Source organism: Lissotriton helveticus, chromosome 9, assembly GCF_964261635.1.
Source record: "Lissotriton helveticus chromosome 9, aLisHel1.1, whole genome shotgun sequence".
NCBI lineage: Eukaryota > Metazoa > Chordata > Amphibia > Caudata > Salamandridae > Lissotriton > Lissotriton helveticus.
The window spans coordinates 608,621,112-608,640,058 of NC_136070.1; the positions used below are offsets into that span (position 1 = coordinate 608,621,112).

General features: G+C 46.6%; 1 protein-coding gene across 1 annotated transcript in view; it reads right to left on the reverse strand.

Annotated features, from left to right (window-relative positions):
* SHKBP1 (SH3KBP1 binding protein 1) overlaps window positions 1–18,947 on the reverse strand; it is a 306,095-nt gene that overhangs the window by 171,158 nt on the left and 115,990 nt on the right. Inside the window, exon 4 of the mRNA XM_078660638.1 lies at window positions 495–568. Coding sequence (XP_078516764.1) covers window positions 495–568 — 74 coding nt within the window. The remainder of the gene's footprint in view (window positions 1–494; window positions 569–18,947) is intronic.

Genomic DNA, 18,947 nt, shown 5'->3' on the forward strand with positions numbered 1-18,947 from the left:
TCTGACCACCACTCTGCCTCAAACTTGCACTTAATGCCAAAGATCTCATCAGAGGCTCAGCTTAACAGTCCATCTCCTAGCACTGAGGTGTAACTGGGCCAAGAATTAATGCAGAAAAAGGCTGTTGCTCAAGACACCAAACAATGCTAGTAACCATCACTCCAAATAAAGATTTTAAAGTCGAACTTCCTCCATAAGTATATGAAGTGACACATTCTGAATCTAATCTTTTGGCAGTCTTCATTCGAATTAGCCATTAGTCGAATTTGCCATTAGTGTCCTAAAGTACTGTTTAACAAATAGGGGACCATTCACAAGAGGATGTTTAAAGCTTGGTGTGGTTTACTCTAACTTAACAATTAAAACTTACCCATGGTTCTTCAGCAACACACATAGGAGTTTACTGACAGCCCCTAGATTGCTCATCAGCAGAGAGATTTCAATATATTGCTCATCCCAATGTTACCTTAGACATTCGAGATTTTTAGACCTACCTCGGATCAAGTTCTTTGGTGCGGAGAAAATTTAAAATGGGTGCAAATATGGTTGGATCTCGGTCAATAAAAATCTGAAAAGAAAGAACGTAAATCAAGACATGTCGCAGAGAGCAAATACATATAAGAAGATATACAGATCGTTGGTTTCTGGTATTTCACAGAAGGGTGCAGTCAAGCAGGGAAACTATGGGAAACTTGTATTGCAGAGAAGAATGCAGTTATAAGGAGAAGCTTCTCTTTTGGCAGCAGATTATACTAGCTTAATGACCGTCAAACTTTTCAGACGACCCTCTAGACTGTGTAAAATAATTTAGACAGAGCCCCAAAGTAAGGCATGTTATTGTCTATGAATTTTGTAAAATGATAAATATTATGTGGGAGTTCAAACACTGACGTGGTGTTTGAGGGTTTTTCCTCTAAGACAAATAAACAAAAAAGGGATATTCAGTAGCGTCTTTCAGTTTATCACAATTAATATAAACGCTGCAAAAACACTGCAAGACAAACCATTCAAACAATACCGGAGGAGTGCGTTAAGACATCTCACAAACAAGTCCAAGAAATTAAGTTCTATGGTGCTTGTTTCAGAATAAACCAGTATGTAAATGTAAAAATATACCATCAGTCAGAAAGTTAAATATCTAGGACGATTTGAGGGATACAACATAGATCATCCAATAAATTTTAACAAAAAGGATGCTAATTTTTGCCTTTTATTTTCTCACATTAACATTTATAACATTCTAAACACTGTAAGAATGTTCAGGTATTTCTTTACTAAAGACAATTTTCCAAGTACATCTACAAAATTGAAGTTGGGTGTCAAACGCGATTGTATAATGTCTTAGGAAGCTTAAGGGCTCCCTCTTCAACATAAATTGCCACCTGGAATTTACTTTGACCTCCACCCCTCGCCCCAATGGAGCAAGTCCCAAGGGGTTGACAGCAATAGTGTTGCTGTGATGTTTCCATTTCTGAGGATGCGGTTTTTCATCCCCTACTAAATAGGAATCAAAAACATTAACAAAAACAAACCACCTTTGACATGGCATACACCACAAATTAAACTATCTGTAGGAATTTGAACTGGTTTTTATACCCAATTACATAGTACTTATGTCATCGAACTTGAAGGGAGGAAAGGTTAGTTTGGCTTCAACCGTGATCTTAAATCCTCTAAGAAGACAATCAAGTCAATTAACTACTTTTCTGGGTTGGTATGCGACTCATAGAATGTGATTTCAAAATGTGATTTGTTCATGGTCCTGTGGTCCAAGAATAAGAGCGTGAATTGTGGATAGTTAAAATCAGTCAATTGTTAAGGATCTTGAACAACATGGGTACTCGCAAACATTTTTCCAGGGGCCAAAAGGGTTGGTCTGTGGTGTGACCGAGGGCCGCATTGATGCCAGCAAGGTGGAGGTTTGGGGACTAATGTGGATGTAGGGGAAGCAAAGCATGTAAAGGTAGTGTGCACAATGTGAAACTTGAAATCAATCCCGGCTTCCCCAGTTGACCAAATTGTGCGATCCTATGCAATTGTTTTGTTGGACTTTCAGTCATTTTTCTTCATTATCACATATGAATGGACCTCGAAATACATGACTTTAGGACGTGCATTGTACAAAACCTTCTCCTGTATTTGATTTAATAAACTATAATGTTATTCAAGCATAATAGCAGCTCAGGGCACCCACAGGGTGACTTGTCTCTTAATTCACTATTGACATTCCTGTCAGGGGGGATGAACGTTTCTAAATTCATGTTTGAAAACTATCACCTAAAACAATGCATCTCAAAGCACTGATATCATCTGATGTACTAATATGAAACGGTTCTACATTTAAATGAATATACTTTTTGAATTCTGAAGAGACTTTATCATATTTTTACACTTTTGCTGCAAGATGTCTTTAAAAATAAAGATGTTCCTAAAATTAAACCATGCAGGACTCTCTAGTTACTTTCTTTTTTTTGTTAACTTTAATTAACCTTTACATAAATACTTGCCCAATTATGTAACCTCTCTTTAATGTTAGTGCTGAGTCAGTAAACAGAAGCCCACTACTTCTGTTGCCCAAGGGGAAGCATGTAAAAGGTCATGAGGGCTGCATGCAATCCCCGGGCCACACTTTGAGTATCACTGCTGTACAGCATGGCTAAAACCATAGGAAAGGTCAACAAGTCCCAAAGGCAAGACCTAATATTAGCCTTGACATTGGCTGGTTTTTCATTTAGTTATTTTTGTTTTGTAAGTAGGTTGACCAACCGTCCGTATTTTCAGACTGTCCGTGAATTAACGCTAATGTCGTTGTTCGTGATGAAGATTTCAATGGACAGCATTTGTCGGCAACTTTAGCCTTTGTGCTAAAACACCTATGTTACAGTTGAAATGCCTTGACTGAAGTGGAAGTTCTCCTCTGCAGTGATCCCGAGGGACAGGGAGATACAGTGGTAAATCTGTAAATGAAAAAGGCTGCTTGGGAGCTGGTAGAGGTGGCGTTAATTGATGGTGACACTTTGAGCTTTCTGAAGACAAATATTTATTATTTTTGACAAGTATTGTAGGGGGTTTTCCAAGCTGAGTTGTGGAGTGCATTCTTTTAATAGACAGTTGTAAAACTGTTTACAATGGGTGCAATCTCCAGATTACTACAATGTACACTTTATAAACACTTTGTTGATTTTAACCTAAATTCATGTCCACATTTCGTGGCAGCCTATCTTAAACTGTGTGTAATGCTAATTTAAAATAATGACTTACACATTCACAGTGCTTTCTGTGACGGGCAGGGACCTCCTAGCACTAACAATACACAAGTCACTATTGCTTGCTGAACCAAACAAAATTCAGTTCACTGGGCTTCTGGCTGCATACACACACATCTGCAGTGATCACATTAACCAACAAAGGTTTCATAACATAAAATAGTGCATTTCACATTGATTGTTTTAAACTTATATTTACTTTTAATTTAAGGTGTGCATTATTTTATATGTAGTTGCCTGATGGTAAAAGATTAAAGAATACTCACAGAATATTTTGTTCTTTTTAGTGGTGCCTTTGATTCCGCCTCCATGCTCACTGACCATATCCCCATTGCACTCGGGATGACTTTATTTTAATGCCCTTTGACCACTGAGAAAGCCAGTGATTTTTTTTTAAAACTTGTTTTTATTGGCATTTCGTTATCTGTACAGTACAGACCATATAAGTAATCACATAAGCTAGAAAACGCAGGATAAAATTCAAAGAGAAAGGAAAACAAGCGCAAGCATGCGAGTCACCATCATGGGGATCATTGGATTGGGTCTGCAGAGTCCGTACAGCGGTGTTGCCAAGTAACTGGGGGGATAGAACTCGGGGAGGGAGCATCTGGGCGTGTGCACGGGCATATCAAGAAGAGATGGGAGTCGGGCGTTAGAGGGGTCAATGACACGCGTTTACGGTGAGGCAGAGCTGCCAAAGGGCGGGAGTGTCATGTCCGATTGGGCATTGGGCCAGTCGCCCCGGAAGCTGGGTATTGGTGTGGGACTGTGAATCGCCAAAGTACGGCACTAGTCGTTGGTCAGAGGCTGCAGGCTCGCGGGGGCGGAGGTGGGGGGATCGGTCGGGGTGGGTGCCGTTGTAGGTGTAGGTGTGGCCGGGTCATCATTGCGCGTCAACTGTCGGAAACAATGCAGTAGCATGGCCCATTCCATAGAGATGGGGTGTTTACGGGCACCTTTAGCCTCCTCCTCCTCCCGCAGGGCGTCTTCTTCCGCCGCTGCCCATTTACAGACTGCCCCTGTCCATGCTGCTGTAGGGGTGCCCTCTAATGATCGCCAGTGCATAGCTATACATCTTTTCGCTAGCAGTAACACTAGGGATACAAAACGCCTGTGTGCCGGGAGCTGTTTCGGAATGTGGAAAATGCCCAACGCGCTGGATTCCCAGGTGGCTAGGGTTGTGAGGCCCGTGAGGTCTTTCAGTGTGTTGTGCACCGTCTGCCACAGGGGGTGGAGGTCCGGGCAGCTCCAGAACATGTGACGGAAATCTGCGCCTGGGGAGCGGCATCTGGGGCAGAGGAATTGTGTAGTGGGGTAAAATTTCTGCAGCCGCGCCGGTGTCAGATACGCCCTGTGTAATATTTAATATTGGATGTTTTTAAAACGGGCGTTCCTAGATGTACGTTTTGGGGCTTCAAGCACCTCGATCCATTCCGAGTCGTGTAATGGGCGCCCGATGTCCTCTTACTATGTGGTGTGCAGGGACACTAGGGGAGTACACAAGAGTTCTCGTATCGCCTTATATAACCAGGTGATCAAATGGCGTCCTACACCCATGCGCAGGATTGCGTGTATAACTGGATGCGTGTCTGGTTCGCCGGCCTGGAGGTTGTGGTAAGGACGGAAACATTCGAGGAGCTGGCGATATCGGAGGAATTGACCGGGGGGAGATCGAATTCGGCGATTAGTCGATCGAAGGATTTAATCCGACCCTCCTCAAAGAGCGACTCCATGTCCGTAATACCGCACCGTGTCCACTCAACGAGCATGGGGGCTGGGAAGTATGAATCTAACCTGGGCCAGCCGACCAGCAACGGAGAATATGGGATTGTCCCGGGAGACATCCGGTGGACCCGGAGCATACATTGACGCGCCACCGGGACCTGTAGAGGATATGTGCGCCGCGGTTTAGTGCCCGGGAGAAGAAGACTGGTGAGCTACGGCGTCGTAATCCTACCCGTTGAGGTACTGGCCTCTTGTGTATGTCGGTCCGCTGTCCAGTATGACAACCATTGGAGCTGGGCCGTTACAAAGTAGGACTCAAAGGATGGGGCTCCGAGGCCTCCCTGGGTGGTGGGAAGCTGAAGGGTTTTCATGGCTACCCTGTGCCGGCCCGATCCCCAAATTAGGGCACCTAGGAGGGAATTGAGGTCCTGGAAGAAGGACCTGGTGGGACCACAGGCAAGTTGGTAAAATGATATAGGAGCCTTTTAGCTAGGGCAATTCGTCCTATCGGGGCCAGTGAGAGTCTGGTCCAGAAAGCAATCGTCGGTCGAAGGCTCGCGAGCGAACTCCTAGGTATCGGGGAGCTTCCGTGGACCATGAGATCCTTTGCGTCCCCAGCCAGGTATCGCGGGGTGGTAGGTCCGGGTGGAAGGGGTATACCGTGGATTTGTCCCAATTCACTCGGAGGCCCGAGGCGTCCGCGAATTCGGTAAGTGCCGTCCATATGGGGGTGAGGTCGGCCGTAATATCCCGGATATAGATGAGGAGGTCATCCGCGTACATAGAGACGCAGTGCATGACTCCCGCGAGTGGGATGCCCCAGTTCAGACCCCCCTGGCGTAACCTGATCACGAGTGGTTCGACTGCAAGGGCGATGAGGAGAGGCGAGAGGGGGCACCCCTGCCTCGTGCCTCGCCGGACCTCGAATGCCGCCAAGATGTGTCTCCCGATCCGGACCCGTGTAGACAGGTCTGTATATAGGAGACGCGTGTATGCCATGAATACAGGGCCGATGTTGAGGCGGCGTAGGACCGAGAAGAGGTATGGCCATGTGAGAGTGTCGAACGCCTTCTCCAGGTCCAGGATGAGAAAGGCGGAGCGAGGATACCTGTCCCGTACCTGGTCCTGAACATGGAAGACGCGGCGGATGTTCTGTGAGGTGTTTCTCCCTGAGACAAAGCCGCACTGGTCCGGGTGGACCAGCGGGCGTGTGATCTGGGCGTATCTGTCTGCCAATACCTTCCCGAGGAGTTTACAGTCTGCAGACAGTAGTGTGATGGGGCGATACGAGCCCATAAGATGTGGGTCCCGGTGTGGTTTTAAAAAGGTCACGATTACCGATTTCCGTAGTGCGCGGGGTAACACTCCCTGATCGAGGGCCGTCGCGAACACCTGTGCCAGGCGTGGGACCACTAGAGGGGAGAACGTCTAATAGTATTCTAGCGGGAAGCCGTCAAGACCTGGGGATTTATTGCGAGACAGGGTCCGTAGCGCCTGAGTGATTTCTGAAGGCGCTATTTTGGCGTCGAGCGCGAGTTTGTCGGCATCCGAGATCGTGGGTAGTGACAGCGGATCGAGGAAATGGGTGACAGACGACGGAGAAAGCGAGATCGGGGCGCCGTACACCACGGCGTAATAGCGTTGGAACGCCAGAAGGATCTCCGCCTGGGAGCGCACGAGCTCACCCTCCGGGTTGACGATGTCCGTGATCGGTCTGGTTTCGGTGTCTTGTCGCGCCAGCCATGCGAGCATCGCACCCGTTTTGTCCCTGTCTCTATGGACTCTGGAGGCATAGGCCCTGAAATTATATTTCCGGAGATCAGCGCAGGCTGCCTGGTAGGCTGGCTTTGCTTCAGCTGTGAGCGCAGCGTGCTCCTCTGAGGGATCAGCTTGTTTAGTGAGTGTAGCTAGGCGCTGTTCCGTGGTTGTAAGTGCCTGTTCCAGCGTGCGTCGGACCCCGTGATTTGTTTAATGCACTCCCCCCGTGCCACCACCTTGAATGCATCCCACTCTATCAATGCCGAAGAAGCTGTGTTCGTGTTGTGTGTGAAGTAGTCCTGTATGCTGCGTGTGTGCGAGTCTCGGAACACCTGATCAGTTAGACATTCCCTAGGTAGTCGCCAGGTAGGACAGGTGGTGTGGGGGACGCCAGGTGAGCCGCAGTATGTGAGCGTCATGATCTGAGATGACCCGTTCCAGGTAGTCCGCAGAGACGATCGTAGGGAGGATCTGCGCTGAGCATAGAAACCTGTCGAGGCGGACCCGGAGGTTGTGAGGGATAGAGTGGAACGAATAAAGGCAGGTATGAGGATGTAAGTGTCGCCAAGCATCGGTGAGCGCCCAGTGCGTGGCCCAAGCTCGGAACAACTCTGATTGTCGGGGGGCTGGGGATCGCGGAGGGGGAGGGTGCGATTGGTCCAGGGAAGGGTCAAGCGTGCAGTTGTAATCGCCTCCCAAGACCCAGGGAATAGCAGTGAATTGGGCCAAGACTCCCGTAAGGTGATCCCAGAACTTGTCCTGCTCAGTATTAGGGCGTATATGCTGCCTAAGAGGATCCCCTGGCCGTCTAAGAGCCCCTCCAGTAGAGCGTACCTGCCCTCCCTGTCCACCACCCGCTTGAGTTCCCGGAAGGGGGTACCTGGCCTAACCCAGATTAAGGCGCCGCGCGCAAAAGCCGAGTATGTCGTGGCACAGAACGTCCCGCGCCATTTAGCCTGCAGCCCGCCTAATTCGGTGCCGTTAATATGCGTCTCCTGTAGGAGAGCAATTCCAGTCGTCATGCGCTTGATGTATGAGTATACAGAGTAGCGCTTACTAGGGTGTGTAGAGGCCCCGTACAGAGTGTGAGGACATTAACGTCCGATCGTGGAACTGCCATCAATCAGAGTCCGTGCAAACCACTGAGAGCACCCAGTAGACCCGGGGGAATGTGAGGTTGTATATGTTATGTTATGTTATGTTAATTTCAATTTATATAGCGCCAAATCACCGACAGGTCTCTTAGCGCTTGCTTTGGGAACCCGTCCTGGCTTTCCCTGCGAGATAACCCCTACTGGGCATCCCCAAGGTGAAGACCAGGCATCCCATCGCAGTGGGGCCGTAGTGGAGATTAAGCAAGCTATTGCCCAGAGTTGCAGAGCGTGAACCCATGATTCGAGTAGGCACCGAGGTGATAATTATCGAGTCCGTGGACATTTTGAGCTCAAGACCCTGCCGCGTTGGGAATCGAACCCTGGTCCCGGGTCTGACCTCTGCATCAGGGTCTGCCTCCTCTAACCAGTGAGCCACACTCGTGTACATGCCCGTGCACACCTTGCTGCTGAGGGGAAGGGACAGGAACTGACAGGAGGGAAAACTGTTGTAACAGGGGGTGGGAAACAGTCCCAATGCAGGGGATACATCACCGGGGGCGGTATATCCAATCTAGTGTCCCGCTAGGGGAAGAATACAACAAGAAACTGCGGGGGTGGCAGCGCATGTGTATGCGAGTCTGGGCGACGATCGGGCTTTTGCTGGAGTGATGTATGTCGCGTGTGAGCCTACATAGGAAGAACGCTTAAGTAGATTCAGAGCGCATTAGGTAAGTAAGGTGTTCATAAAGAGGATTCAATCCAGTTACATATTACTCAGAGGTGCTAGGTCGTCCATCCAGGATAGTGTCCATCGTTTGCGTGATGACCAGGGGGGAAGAGGCCAGACCTATTCCTGACATCGTGCCATCACTGTCACGGTCTTTCTCCGGAGTGAAGAGGTGTGGTTGGCGTTCCAGGTCTGGTGCTAGGGGTGACGAGTGCAGTTCAACCACCGCTCTCAGAGCATCCCGTCGCTCTCGCATGATCTGCGTTAAATCAGGCGATCTCGAGGGTGAGGATCCTTGGCTCTTGGAGGGGCCCGCCTGGGGGCGCTTCAGGCCACGTCTCCTGGATCTCCGCGAGTGACTGTTCTGGTCTCGCTGGACTCCCGCCTTGGGTAGTAATGGGCAGTGGAGCTCAGCCCAATCTCGTGCCTCCTCGGCGGCGACGAAGAAGATGGCCATACCCTTGTGTAAGACCTTGAGGCGGGCTGGGAACAGCAAGGAGTACTGGACATTGTTTGCACGGAGGCGTCTTTTGACCTCGAGAAATGCGGACCTCTGCTGCTGAACCTCTCGAGCATAGTCCGGGAACACCATGATCTGCTGGTCCTCCACCTGCAAGGGGCCCGCTGTCCGGGGCGCGCGGAGCACCGCGTCACGGTCACGGAAATGTAGGAACTTGGCTAACATGGGTCTTGGAGGGAAGCCTGGTCTTGGTTTCCGGGCGGTGACCCTGTGAGCTCGTTCAATGGAGAAGAACGCCGAGCGTTCCGCCTCGAGGGTGAAAGACCTGGTCCATGACTCCATATAGTTCAGGGGGTCTGAGTTCTCAATTCCCTCCGGAAGGCCCAGGACGCGGATGTTGCAGCGTCTCGACCGCCCCTCCAAATCGACTGTGCGCTCTTCAAGGGCCGCCACGCGACGCAGGACCTCCTGCAGATCTGTCCCCTGCGTCTTCACGGCGGGTTGCAGGTCGGTCAAAATCTTCTCCCCCTCCTTCACTCTGTCCGCCAGTTTGCGGTGGTCGTCGCGGACCAAGCTGATGTCCGTCGAGAGGGTGCCCAAACGTTCCTCCATTGATAGTCGGGACATCTCTATGGCCGCCAGCACCTGGTCCAGTTACGCCGATAAGGTGGGGTCTGTTTGTGGCGCGTGGGTTTGCGACCAGGTCCGGGTGTGTGGCATGTTCTCGGGGGCCGTTTCAGGGACGGCGGTCACCTGTGTGCCCTTAGGTTTCCCCATGCCGACAGGAGGTGGGGCGCTGTGAGTCAGTGAGGGCAGGGAGAGGCGGGCCCCTCGAGGAGAGGTCCCTCGAGCAGACCCTAGTTAGGGGAGAATGCGTGGCCACAACAGGTGCAGGGTGGCCAAGGGCTAGCCCACCAGGTCCTGGGCTTCCGAGCGGTGATGTGCTCACACTTGAAGGGGGAAGCAGGGGCGTGGGCTGCGGGGTCTCCCCGCTGGCTGTCCTCGTCGTGGGTGTCGGCAGTCCCGCCCTGGTGGTCCCCGCAACGGGGGGCGGGGGGGCAGGCCTCTGGACGCTTTGGCGGGCCAGGTGGCTGTAGCGATCGTTTGGCAGGGAAAAAAGGCCAGTCCAAACCTCCCGGGAGCAGGTAGCAGGAGCGTGTGGGTGGCACGCGGTGATCAAGGGCTCCAGAAGTGCAGCCGGGGGCTCCTCAGTCGCCGTCCCTCTCAGACGAGCACGGGCACCATGTTGAGGTCAGGCACCTCTGGGGAGCAGGCGTCGGATGGCAGCGGAGGGCGCCCTAGTCATGCAGTGGGTCTCTGCCCCGTGCCTACCTCCGGCGATGGGTGCAGCGATGACGGCAGGCTCCGCGGACTGCTCGGTGCGGCCACCGGGGACCAGGACGCAGCAGGGGCGAGCCCCCAGAGTGTCGGGACGGCTCCTGTAGCCGGAAGGGTGTCGCAGCAGCGAGGTACAACAGCGCTCAACTCCCGCTGGTCTCGCCGCCTGATCTGGGCAATCCACTGGCAGTCACCTCACCGCTGTGTTCAGGGGGTCCCGGGAAAAGCAGTATCACTGGACCGTGGCCGCCATCTTGGGTCTCGGCATGCGGCTCCGGTGGAAGCATTCACGAAGGAAATTCGCCCCTTCCAGCGTCGGTAGAGTCACAGTGGTCGACGCTCCGGTGCGCAGGGGCGTTCCGGTCTGCAGTTTTGCGTTGTGGGGCTCACGGCGATCCTCGGGTCTGGGTATAGTGCTAGCCCGATCGCGGAGCCTCAGCAAAACACGGCCGCCATTGTGGCTTGCTTAGCCACGCCCCCCTGAGAAAGCCAGTGATGTTTGCATATGTTGTCCCGCAGTTCCTCACCTTCCCTATGCACCCTTCTTTTTATAGAGACATTGTGTCAAATTAAACTGTGTTAATTATTTAATCTGTATTTACTTAACACAGTGTACTGTTTATCTGACAGAATTGTTAAAAAAAACACTGTCCTCTGGTGCTAAAGGGGATTGAGAAAAAGAAGGTTATCTAGTCAGTTGTTGAATTGCACTATGTGTGACCAGGAAACCTGGGTTCAAATCCCAGCTCACCTTCATGACTAAATTGTGTTATTTTAGTCAAATCTAATTTACTTGATAGTGACATTTGAGAGCATATTCAAGTAATTCAGATCAAGATGGATTCTGTGTAAAAACCTCACTTGTATATGCTTCAATAGCCTGTAATGTTCCTGCAGTCACAAAACAATATTGACTAAGACATAATCGACACCTGACAATTCGTACGCTTTGTTCACTCATGGTTTTGTCAGGAGGGAGTGTTAATAAACGTTTTAAAGTTCATGTTTAGAAACTTCCAATTCAAATAAATGTCAAAGCAAAGTTGTGATCTAATACACTAAATTGGAATACTTCCAAAGTGTTAAACAAACGCTTTTTACATTTTAAAGTCTTCATCATGTCCTTATATTTTGTTTGCTGTGTAAATTGTATCCCAAATATTTTGAAGGTTCTATATGCTCTTAGGTACTTAGGGATGACCCAGACTACTGGTTTGGGATTGGCTCGATTGCAGAGCCATTTTAAGAAATGGCAGAGTGGGCAATTGCCCAGGACCAACATTCCAAGGGGTCAGCCCCTACCCGCCCTCAATGAGCCCTAACAATGGACCATTGCACCAGCAGTTTGCCAGGGTGGGAGGGTGCTGCTTAATCAACCACTTGACAGTGCCTCCTCAGTTTCTGGCCTCTCTGCTGAGACTACTCTCCAGATATGTGATACTTTCCAGTACTCAAGGAGGGCCTATCTGATTTTAGGAATTGTCCCGCCATGTTCTTCTCTTTCTAATTCATCCGGTTCTTAGCAAATACCTTCTGAATCAATTTCTGCGGATCTCCCATCTGATCTCGACTGCATCCTGCTCTTTAATTCTCTCTCTGGTGGTCGAGCTCCCTGTCCCAAGAGAAATATGTAGTCTCCGATGCACACTCTAATGCTGCAGTCGGGCCTTCTTGGTGCTGAGAGACTACAGACAAGTTGGGGGACCTAACATTCTGACATTTGGTGTGAGACGGTCACCCACACCACCTTGTACGCCTCATTTTTTTAGGTTCGATGTCTATTGGAGGGTCAGGTGTGCCAGATATGTTTGTTCAACTTGCCTAAAGTAGCAGATGGTAAAAAATTCGCTTACCTTAATGTTTTCCAATCTGTTTGCCATGTGTATTGAAATGTTTGGAAACATAACCAAAATGTTGCTTTCTCTCCAAGAAAGACTGAGTATAAGTGATGCCCTTGACACCGTGCTCAAGGGTATGAATTTTCTTTGAACAAGGACATAATGCTCCATCTGAATGTAGCATACTTAGAGACAATCTCATACACAGCACAGTGAATAAGTAGCACAATATAAAAACATCGTGAATAAATGCATCATTGATAAACCACTGGGGTATGGCCGCTTCTCCCTTTGTCCTGAATTTTGTCCAGTATTTTGATCCTTCACCCTGAATTTTGACCCTTAGTCCTGATTTCTTTTTACAGTCCAGTCCTGAATTTTGCCTCTATGCCAGGTGGTCACCCAATTTGTAAGGGCCCAGCAGCTGCATACTATTATGGGGCTGTTCACTTCAATACATAGGTTTGTATCAATCTATTTCTTAATGTACTGCTCTAAAATGGACAATGGCCATTTTGGCTCTATATAAATTAATACTTGCGCGCGCACAAGTGTGTGACTGCTAACAGACCAGCAGCAGCCATCCTGTATTTTTTTCACACTTTGTGCAATAGCAAAGCGAACAAGCATTGGCAGAGCCAAACATTCTGCACCTGGTTAATAGAGGCTAAACTAATTGGCTTTGCCAATGCTTGTCTACAAAGTGTGCTAATACTGCTTAAAATAAGCATATGCTAACCCCTAATATTTCATGAAAAAGCACAATTATAAGTTGTGGACAGTCCTGTAAAGATGCCCCACATTAATATATTTCCGCATATGCCAAATAACAAGTCTTTTCCATTTCAAAGTCCACGTCAGTAAACGTGCTAAGAAATTGATCACATCACCCTAATCCTAAAGGGGTATAATTACAATGAGGTCATTTTAAAGTGACTTGCATCACCTACAAAGTCTTACACTTACACCTGCTCAACTATTTAAAAAATAATAATACTCCTAGTCATGGGAGGGAAAAGAAATACTTTAAGTAGTCCACTTTGATCCTGGACATCCCAAAAGTAACAAGCATTGGTATAGCCAATAGGTCTCGCCTTTGGGACCTTATCAGTGTTTAGTTACCCAGCACAATATCCTTGGTGCAACAACATAAACTGTTGCATGGCTCAACACTTATGAGGTCCCAAAGGCGAGACCTATTGGCTATGCCAATGCTTGTTATTTTTAATATACAGTTCTGGAGCACATGAGTTAGAATTGCTTAAAAAGTCTCTGCAATACGGACAATAAAGTAGTTTGTAGAAAAACAACCTTTACTTTCTACTCTCTAAATATTGCGCCACTTTCGATTGTTCAGAAGTTTTAACAAAAAAGTCCTGAGTAGCTGCGTGGTTTATGTAATATGCATTCTTGTAGACAGTTAAACTAACATACACTTTGCAAACATTATTGTAACTTTGACACACACGAGAGTGAAAAGACGTTGCTACTTTCTATATTAAACAGTTTAAAAAAGCTTGAACTAGAAAAATTTGCGCACCAGAGACTCTTACCTGAATATTTACATAGGCATTACTTTTGCAAACCAAATTATTTTCTGCATTTGACTCAGGGGGCACTGATCCATTGAGTCCATAATCGGACACCGGATTTTTCTCTTGAGCAACAGTTTTTTGACACGCCGATGTGGATTTGGAAATAATGGACAGATATCCAGCACACAAGCAGTGCAGGCCCTAAGCCAATATAATGAACTCTGCATATTGTGGGGCCTTATGTGGTGCGCAGCACTGCCTATCGGCCACATAATGAATAGTACGTTTCTGGGCACCTTGCTCTAGGACGTTAATCGGCCCTACCCCCTGCCGTGTGGCGATGACAGTGCAAGTTCGAAAATACTGCGGAAAAGCTTAAAGAGCCTGTCAAAGTGATATAAATATAGTGCAGCCCCTCTCAGCCTATCAGAACTGCAGCGTCTAGGACAAAAGGTCACGCAGAGGTCAGGGACGGCACGTGGGGTAGCCGTGTCACTTGCTTAGACTGTTTTGGTGCACTTAAAAGTCGTGTGCACTAGTCGTGCATCATTTAAGTAGAGCAACACACAAGGCACTGGAGATCGAGGTTTTCAATTTTTGACTGAAGTTACTTGTAGTGAAATTAGACATATTTTTGTAAATGTGCAAAATTATTTTTCTCTGTAATAATTTTTCATTGCAAACAAAAAAAAAATCAAGCTGGCAGGTGGCTAATTCAAGGAGAAATATCTCGTTTGAGGATAGACCATCTATCGGGGCATTACTACAGGGAACTGTTTTCTCCACAAAATCAAACTTCGTCCAACATTTCATATTACAGGAAATTGAAATAAAATCCACATGTTTCACGTAAGGTGAAATCCAGGAATCATAGAGGATTATGCTAGTGTAATAAAAAATTCACAAGGGCTTACCCTTTTTGCTCTAATGCAACTATACAAACACAACAAATCACAACATAACAAACAGCAGGGCACTGGAAAGTACGGTGAATTATGGCGAAAAGTAAACACTGAAAGCAGCATAATAAGCGAGGACTGTTTCTGAGACTGAGAGGCTTATGGACTGTGTCATACTCCCAATAAAACATTGATGAGACATATGTGGGCTTCTTTTGCCTTCAGACAAAACGCTAATAAATAACATTTGGGTAATACAATGAATGCGGGTGTGGGTGGTGGGCTGAAATGCAGAGCAAAGGAAAGCGAGAAACAGGAATGAAGGAATAATGAAAATATGGGATAACACAGAAAGAGGAAAAAATAGAAAAAGTGTACATGAGAGGGAAAGGTAAGAGGAAAAGGAGGATTAGTAAAACAAGCATGCGCGCCTCGCGCTGAAAGTTAAAAACACAAGGAGGCACGTCTGGCCAGTGGTGTGTTAACGAGCCATGATGAGGGAGGAAAGCCAGATGGCGCCTGTGCTCTTAACCATGTGCGTAACCGCATGCTTTAAGCCACACAAAAAGCGCTTGGTCGGCTTTTTGAAGCCCACTTACTAAAAGTCTCGCAAGAGCAGCACATGCACTAGCTCAGGTGAGACCTAAAAAACCCAAAAAGGTCAACCAAACCTCCCCCTGTCTTGCAACACCCTGCCTGAAGATCTCTCACTTAATGCCCACCCTTGCTCAATAGACTCTATCTTTACCACCAAAACCATCCAAAAAGGTCTTACATCTTAGCTAATGATTATATATTTTTTAGTGTTCTTCTGTCAGTTGCAAAGCACTAGTTTCATTTCCTGTTACATGTGAAGTGCTTCTCCAGACATGTGGCTAGGTAAGTGCTATACACATACCAGTAATAATATACATTATGTTGTGTTTTAATATCCATGAGGCTAGCTTGACAATAGTCATAGTATAAATAACTAACACTCTAAGAATTCATGAATCAAGGCACAAATCTTGACTAATTTGAGACCTCAATAAAAATGGTCCCTGAAAATGAGCATAACCAATAGGTTCTGGCACACTTGAAGCTGCCCAGTATGGGACAATGACATCTCAAAGAGATTAGAACCATCAATGGAATAAAAATCATTGTGATTAATAATTCACTTTACTCACAACTTTAAAAAGTGGTAAGTGAAAAGGCGACTTGTGGACGTCCAGGAGTGTAGTTTTAACATTTTCTCTTTTCTACAGTTGAATATCTATTTATCTATCTATCTATCTATATATATCTATATAGTTATACTTTGAGTACGACGGTGGAACCCAAGGGGAAAAACGCACCTCTCCTGATATCCCCAAATGTGTCAAATGGAAGAAAGTAAATGCCATGTACCTGGCATTGTGCACACTTCATAAGCACCCACTGCCAAGGTGGGGTCCCAATGGGACTATACAATTCAAAAACAATGAGAAGGTGCACCATACTACAAGTATATTTAAAGTAGTCAAACGATTCAGATTGATATTCAAGCATATGTTCAATATTCTTCTTTTATTCATGTAAAAAATGATATGTACAGCAGAGAAACAGCCAACGCGTTTCATCCTAAACAAGCATTTGCAATGCATAAGGTCTCGCATTAGGAAAGTTTGAGCTATTGGTATTGTAAATGACACATTTTTTATATATGTGTTGGTTTTGAAAATAGCAAAAATAATAGCTTTGTCATTTACAATGCCAATAGTTATAACTTGTGACACCTATAGCATTTGTAATGCAATATGTGTTGTATTCACGTGACTTAGACGTATTGATATTACAAATAACAATGGCTTTGAATTTTTTTAATAATTAATACTTAAATAAAAGTTATTGTAATTTATAATGGCAATAGCTTAAACTTTTGTAAATAACTTTTGTGAAGAATATGTTCAGTGTATTTTATTGTGACGAAAATCCAAGAACAGAAGTGAAATACTAACCTCTTTTTGTGACATTTGTAATAAAGCTTGAAACATTGAGAGATCATATTTGACCCAGTTGTTGTTGAATGGTTGCACAGATTGATGCTGTGGTGGCGCTGAGTGATGCTGTGGCATTCAATGATCCTGTGGTAGCGCATAGTGATGTTGTTGTGCCCCTTAGTGATGCTGTGGTGGTGCTGAGTGATGCTGTGGTGATGCGATAGATAGAGTGAGTGGGATAGATAGATAGAGTGAGGGCGATAGATAGATAGAGGGAGGGCGATAGATAGCTAGACAGATAGATAGAGTGATGGCGATCAGTATCTAAATAAATAGATAGAATGAGGGGGATAGATTGATAGATAGAGTGATGGCGATCAGTATCTAAATAAATAGATAGAATGAGGGGGATTGATTGATAGATAGAGTGAGGGCGATTAGATAGAGTTAGGGCGATAGATAGAGTGAGGGCGATAGATAGATAGAGTAAGGGCGATAGATAGATAGAGTGAGGGCGATAGATAGATAGAGTGAGGGCGATAGATAGATAGAGTGAGGGCGATAGATAGATAGAGTGAGGGCGATAGATAGATAGAGTGAGGGCGATAGATAGATAGAGTGAGGGCGATAGATAGATAGAGTGAGGGCGATAGATAGATAGAGTGAGGGCGATAGATAGATAGAGTGAGGGCGATAGATAGAGTGAGGGCGATAGATAGAGTGAGGGCGATAGATAGAGTGAGGGCGATAGATAGAGTGAGGGCGATAGATAGATAGAGTGAGGGCGATAGATAGATAGAGTGAGGGCGATAGATAGATAAAGTGAGGGCGATAGATAGATAGAGTGAGGGCGATAGATAGATAGAGTGAGGGCGATAGATAGATAGAGTGAGGGCGATAGATAGATAGAGTGAGGGCGATAGAGTGAGGGCGATAGATAGAGTGAGGGCGATAGATAGAGTGAGGGCGATAGATAGAGTGAGGGTGATAGATAGAGTGAGGGCGATAGATAGAGTGAGGGCGATAGATAGAGTGAGGGCGATAGATAGAGTGAGGGCGATAGATAGAGTGAAGGCGATAGATAGAGTGAAGGCGATAGATAGAGTGAAGGCGATTAGATAGAGTGAGGGCGATAGATAGACAGATAGAGTAAGGGCGATAGATAGACAGATAGTTGTGTGTGGTTGTGTGTGGTTGTGTGTGCGTGGTTGTGTGTGTGTGGTGTGTGTTATGCTTTGTTTTGCTATGTTTTGTTATGCTATGCTATGTTTTGTTGTGTTTGGTATGCTATGCTATGTTTTGCTAGGCTATGATATGTTTTGTTTTGTTATGCTATGTTTTGTTTTGTTATGCTATGTTTTGTTGTGTTTTGTTATGTTATGCTATGTTTTGTTGTGTTTTGTTAAGCTATGCTATGCTTTGTTAGGCTATGCTCTATGCTTGGTTAGGCTATGCTCTATGCTTGGTTAGGCTATGCTCTATGCTTGGTTAGGCTATGCTCTATGCTTGGTTAGGCTATGCTCTATGCTTGGTTAGGCTATGCTCTATGCTTGGTTAGGTTATGCTCTATGCTTGGTTAGGCTATGCTCTATGCTTGGTTAGGTTATGCTCTATGCTTGGTTAGGTTATGCGCTATGCTTGGTTGGGTTAGGTTATGCGCTATGCTTGGTTAGGTTAGGTTATGCTTGGTTAGGTTAGGTTATGCGCTATGCTTGGTTAGGTTATGCGCTATGCTTGGTTAGGTTAGGTTATGCGCTATGCTTTGTTAGGTTAGGTTATGCGCTATGCTTGGTTAGGTTAGGTTATGCGCTATGCTTGGTTAGGTTATGTGCTATGCTTGGTTAGGTTAGGTTATGCGCTATGCTTGGTTAGGTTAGGTTATGCGCTATGCTTGGTTAGGTTATGCGCTATGCTTGGTTAGGTTAGGTTATGCGCTATGCTTGGTTAGGTTAGGTTATGCGCTATGCTTGGTTAGGTTAGGTTATGCGCTATGCTTGGTTAGGTTAGGTTATGCGCTATGCGCTATGTTATGCGCTATGTTATGCGCTATGCGCTATGTTATGCGCTATGCGCTATGTTGCGCTATGTTATGCGGTACGTTATGCGCTATGCGCTATGTTATGCGCTATGCGCTATCTTATGCGATATGCGCTATGTTATGCGCTATGAGCAATATGTTATGCGCTATGCGTTATGTTATGCGCTATGTTATGCGCTATGCGTTATGTTATGCGCTATGTTATGCGCTATGTTATGCGCTATGCTCTATGCACTATGTTATGCGCTATGCTATGCGCTATGCTATGCGCTATGCTATGCGCTATGCGCTATGTTATGCGCTATGCG